Source organism: Gobio gobio (assembly GCF_949357685.1).
Source record: "Gobio gobio genome assembly, chromosome: 21".
Classification (NCBI taxonomy): Eukaryota; Metazoa; Chordata; class Actinopteri; order Cypriniformes; family Gobionidae; genus Gobio; species Gobio gobio.
The window spans coordinates 5,728,209-5,733,208 of NC_137117.1; the positions used below are offsets into that span (position 1 = coordinate 5,728,209).

The window sequence follows — 5,000 nt, forward strand, 5'->3', positions numbered from 1 at the left end:
CATTCACAATTAAACAAATAGTAAAAATAACTACAAATAATGATTTAAAATGAGCTTTGTGTGTTTGTGTGTGTGTGTGTGTGTCTCACTCTGTATGTGTGTGTGTGTGTGTGTGTGTGTGTGCAGGGTTTATCTTCAGCTCTGTGTGGATGATCTGACCATCATCAGTCCGTCTGCTGCCATGAGCCGGCGTCTGTCGGAGAGACGAGATGGAGGAACCCCTGAGAGACCCAGAGCCGCCCCCGCTGAAGCGCCCACACGACCTCTGACCCCTGAGAGACCCAGAGCCGCCCCCGCTGAAGTGCCCACACGACCTCTGACCCCTGCGGCGTGCGTGAGCCTGCTCCTCAGGCTGGAGTCCAAGCAGGGCGTGGCTCTGCAGAACGGCTGGGGCGGGGCTCAGCGGCTGCAGCTGGGGTTCGTGTGCAGGGCCGCGTGTCTGGGGGACGTCCAGCGCTGGGGTCGCGACCCCAAGAACAGCAGGACGGAGGAGCGGGAGCGGGGCGGGGCATCTGTGTGTCCTCAGGTCGAGCTGCACTTCATGGGTCCGTGTGTTCGCTGGTTCCCCGTCCTCCATCCCGGGTGTGTGTACAGATTAATCGCACTCAACACTGAGGTACGGCTCATCTTACACTGGGTCTGACATTTGACTGTTTATTTATATGACAATGTACCAACTAGTGTTAGACCGATATATCGGGCCGATATTTGTGATTTTTACGTGTATCAGCATCGGCCGATATATCGGGCCGATATTTGTGATTTTTACGTGTGTCAGCATCGGCCGATATATCGGGCCGATATTTGTGATTTTTACGTCTATCAGCATCGGCCGATATATCGGGCCGATATTTGTGATTTTTACGTCTATCAGCATCGGCCGATATATTGGGCCGATATTTGCGATTTTTACGTGTATCAGCATCGGCCGATATATCGGGCCGATATTTGTGATTTTTACGTGTATCAGCATCGGCCGATATATCGGGCCGATATTTGCTTTTTTTACGTGTATCAGTATCGGGCGATATTTGTGATTTTTACGTGTATCAGCTGGCCGATATATCGGGCCGATATTTGCTTTTTTTACGTGTATCAGCATCGGCCGATATATCGGGCAGATATTTGTGATTTTTACGTGTATCAGCATCGGCCGATATATCGGGCCGATATTTGCGATTTTTACGTGTATCAGCATCGGCCGATATATCGGGCCGATATTTGCGATTTTTTCGTGTATCAGCATCGGCCGATATATCGGGCCGATATTTGTGATTTTTACGTGTATCAGCATCGGCCGATATATCGGGGCGATATTTGCGATTTTTACGTGTATCAGCTGGCCGATATATTGGGCCGATATTTGCTTTTTTTACGTGTATCAGCATCGGCCGATATATCGGGCCGATATTTGCGATTTTTACGTGTATCGGCCGATATAAGGCTGCTGCGTTCGCCGATATTTTTTCCCCTGCATTATTTACAGACAGGCGTCCACAGGGCAGCTCTCACCGAATATGGACTAACCCAGCGATTGGGTTGTTTTAACCCAGCAATTGGGTTGTTTTAAGCAAACATTTTTTTGAACCGCTGGGTCAAAACAACCCAATTGCTGGGTTAGTCCATATTCAACCCAACTTGGGTTATTTTTAACCCAGCATTTTTTAGAGTGTAACCATTAAATGACTAGGTTGTAAATAGTTTTAAAATGAAGTATAGTACAGTCAGTGTGCACTTTATTATGCTGCTCGCTTGTTGATACTGTGTGCAGTAGTGTAATTATTTTATTTATGCTTAAATATTTATTTTCACCACTGAACTCTTTTTTTTTCTTGTTCTACCTCACCTGCTTTTACTATTTGTTAAATATAGTTTTTTTTTTGTTCAATAAATGTTCCTTTTTTAAATTGTAAATTTTAAATTGTTATCATGATCATTGTGTCATTTTTATGTTGTAAATTGAGGGAGCAAAAGCAGTATCGGCTCCAAATATCGGCTCAAGAAAATCGGCAGCTCGTATCGCTCATCGGCTAAAAAAAATCGGTATCGGCACTAAAAAATCCATATCGGTCGATCCCTAGTGCCAATCCAGTGGTTCTCAACCTGTTTTACACATGTAAAAAACACATCTTTTTTAAAAGGCTGTACCTTTTAGTGATGTACAGCGCAAAACAGTTTTGGTTGAAAAACAAAGACTTAAAACAGAGCTCTTTGCCCTCAGTGTCTGATTGATTAAACGTTGGAACAGATAAACACAATTCAAACTATTTCGAACATTTTAAATGATAAAATCCATGACTAAATTTATTGCAAATATTTCTCATCACTGAAATGTAGTGATGGGAAAACAGTGACCGTTAATTTTGAAATGGAAACCGGAGACGTTTCCTATTTGAGTGGTCAAAATATCACTCAAATCTCATCAATTAAAAAACAGGGACAATACATGTTTTTATGTTTTTGTTGTGGAGTGCCTATATTATTAACATTAATAATTACTATGATTTAGTTTGATTATTAGGATTTTAGGTCTGGATTTAATACAATAAACAATGAAAACAGTTAATGGTAAGCTAAGCACTGTAAATAATAGGGATGCAACACTACAGTTAGTCCACGGTTCAATACACACCTCGGTTTTTAACTACGGTTTTCGGTTCGGTTTTGATGGCTCGTCACATCAGTTTTTTGTTATTCTATTCTTAGGCGACAGGAACAGCAAGAGGTTAAGGAGAAAAAAGACTATTATTTATTGCAATACTCTTCCTTTTTTTTCTTAAAAGAATTGAAAAACCTTACTTAAACTTAAAACTTTACTTTAAAAAAACCCTTGTAAACATTCCTAGTGTATAATATAAAATAAATATATATAAAGATTTCCACTGGCAGCTCAGAGCTGTACAGCAGCATTAAAGTATGAGATTGAATGAATAAATGTAAAAATAAAACACTTCACAGACTTCACTATAAAATATACACTGATTCTTATTAAAGCTACTGTATTAGTTTTTCAGTCAAGAGCAGTGAGGGATTTTCTCTTTGACTTTTGTTGTTGTATTAACATTAAAGGGATAGTTTATTTAAAAATGTAAATTCTGTCATCGAGAAATGAATACAGGTTTGGAACAATATTAGAGTGAGTAAATAATGACATTAGAGGTGAACTGTTCCTTTAAGGACGGCGTGTTCACTATAGGCTGCGCTGCTGTCAATTAAAGACCTGCACACATCTAATATACAGACACACACCGATTTTACTTTCATTTTAGACATAACCAACTGTGTTTATGTTAACCTTGTGTGTATTTGACAGTATTAGCGCAGTAAGACGACTACTTAGTTCAGTAATCGCGTGTTTGACAGGCATGTAGTGCTTGGAAAAGCGCATGTTAAAACCGCGCACGCGAATGAAACCGGCAAGGCTTTAAAACGCATGCAAATAATGAACTTTGGTGATTGTGAATAACTCTAGTGTTGCGTGAGTATAACTCTACCACTAACCTGTGATGTGAATGTATGTCGTTGTTCAGTATTGGGATGGAAGCAAATTATAGAATTTGTAGAAAAATAATTAATTCAATGCAAAACCGGAAAAAAAAACGCGTATTGAACCGTAAATGCCGTACCGAACGGTTCAATATTATATTGAGAATTGTGGCATCCCTAGGAACTACAACAGTTCAGAACAATACTGTAACAAGACTTAACAAAAACACATTACAAAAATAAGATAAATAAAACTATTCAACAAATAATGTATAGTAAGTTTATACTATATAAATTACTTTTTTTTACTTCAAAAGTTTTGTTACGTTTATGCTTGAAAATAATTCAATTGGTCTTGTAATTGAGCATTTTAGGCTTATTGTAAGCATAAAGTGTGTGTGTTCTGCGCATGTATTGATTGCAATACAAACTTTTTTTATTTAAGTTATAGTTCAGATGTGCGGTAATCACTGCGTTGTGACTGCGAAACTTTTGGGGACAAAACAATCCCGCACCTTGTTGAGGCTTTATTATAAAGCACATACAAACAAAATTACTTTAAAAACTAATGTTACTACCTTGAAAGCGATGACGAGGTTTCTTCGGATATTTGACGATAATGGCGCTCTGCTCTCAGTTAAGTTCTTAAATGCGGCCCGGGGATGAATTTCAAACGGCCCGCAGTGTGTCTATTAAAATGTATTATATGTGGCCCGCCACGCATAATTTACAAATCGTGCAGTTTCACGATGTCAACACAAGGTGGCAGTGCTAGACTTTAGGCCAGGGAAACAGCGCTTCATGTGCTCTGCGCAACTCGCGAGCTCTGAACAAATGTGTTTACCTGTTGAGTGTCTCGATCACATGACCACTAAACAGCCAATGAGAAGCGTTCGAGTTCGGCGCAGAGGTCTCCGGTACGAGCTGCAAATCTCTCATTTAAATCCAGTTAAACAGCTCTAACTTAATCAACAACACTAACGTGCAAATCAGCTGAGCCCATTCAGTTAAAATACTTTTCAAACAACAATTCACCAACATTTATCATGTGTTTACTGCGGTAACACTACCTGTAACCGTGGTTATTTGTCAGAAATGTAGGTTAATATCAAATTGTATTTAATTTTTAATGTAGACAAGTATTAAATTAGTAACAAAGGCCAAATTGCAGACTATTTTTGTCATAAACTTGCAGTTTTTTTACTTTTTGCCTTGTGTGCACTGCAAAAAAATGCTCATTTAGTATTTTTGTCTCGTTTCTAATATACAATCTAAAAATTCTTCAATCAAGATGAATTTACTAAGTTAAATGACATTAGATATATTTTCCAGAAAATAAAATGAAATTGAAGTGAGTTTTTGGTTAAAACAAACAAATGTGTCTGCCAATGGGGTCAGAAAATTATGTTTCTGTTTGGAATCTTGTTTCTTGTTTCAGTCCCAAACAGAAACCAGATTCTTTTTCTAATCCATTGGCAGATAATTTAGTTTGTTTCAAGCAAAAACTCACTTCA

General features: G+C 38.8%; 1 protein-coding gene across 3 annotated transcripts in view; it reads left to right on the forward strand.

Annotated features, from left to right (window-relative positions):
- ctc1 (CTS telomere maintenance complex component 1) overlaps nt 1–5,000 on the forward strand; it is a 38,171-nt gene that overhangs the window by 22,153 nt on the left and 11,018 nt on the right. For all 3 annotated transcript variants that reach the window (XM_079802754.1, XM_079802755.1, XM_079802756.1), the window contains exon 12: nt 127–616. In XM_079802754.1, the coding sequence (XP_079658880.1) occupies nt 127–616 (490 nt within the window). The remainder of the gene's footprint in view (nt 1–126; nt 617–5,000) is intronic.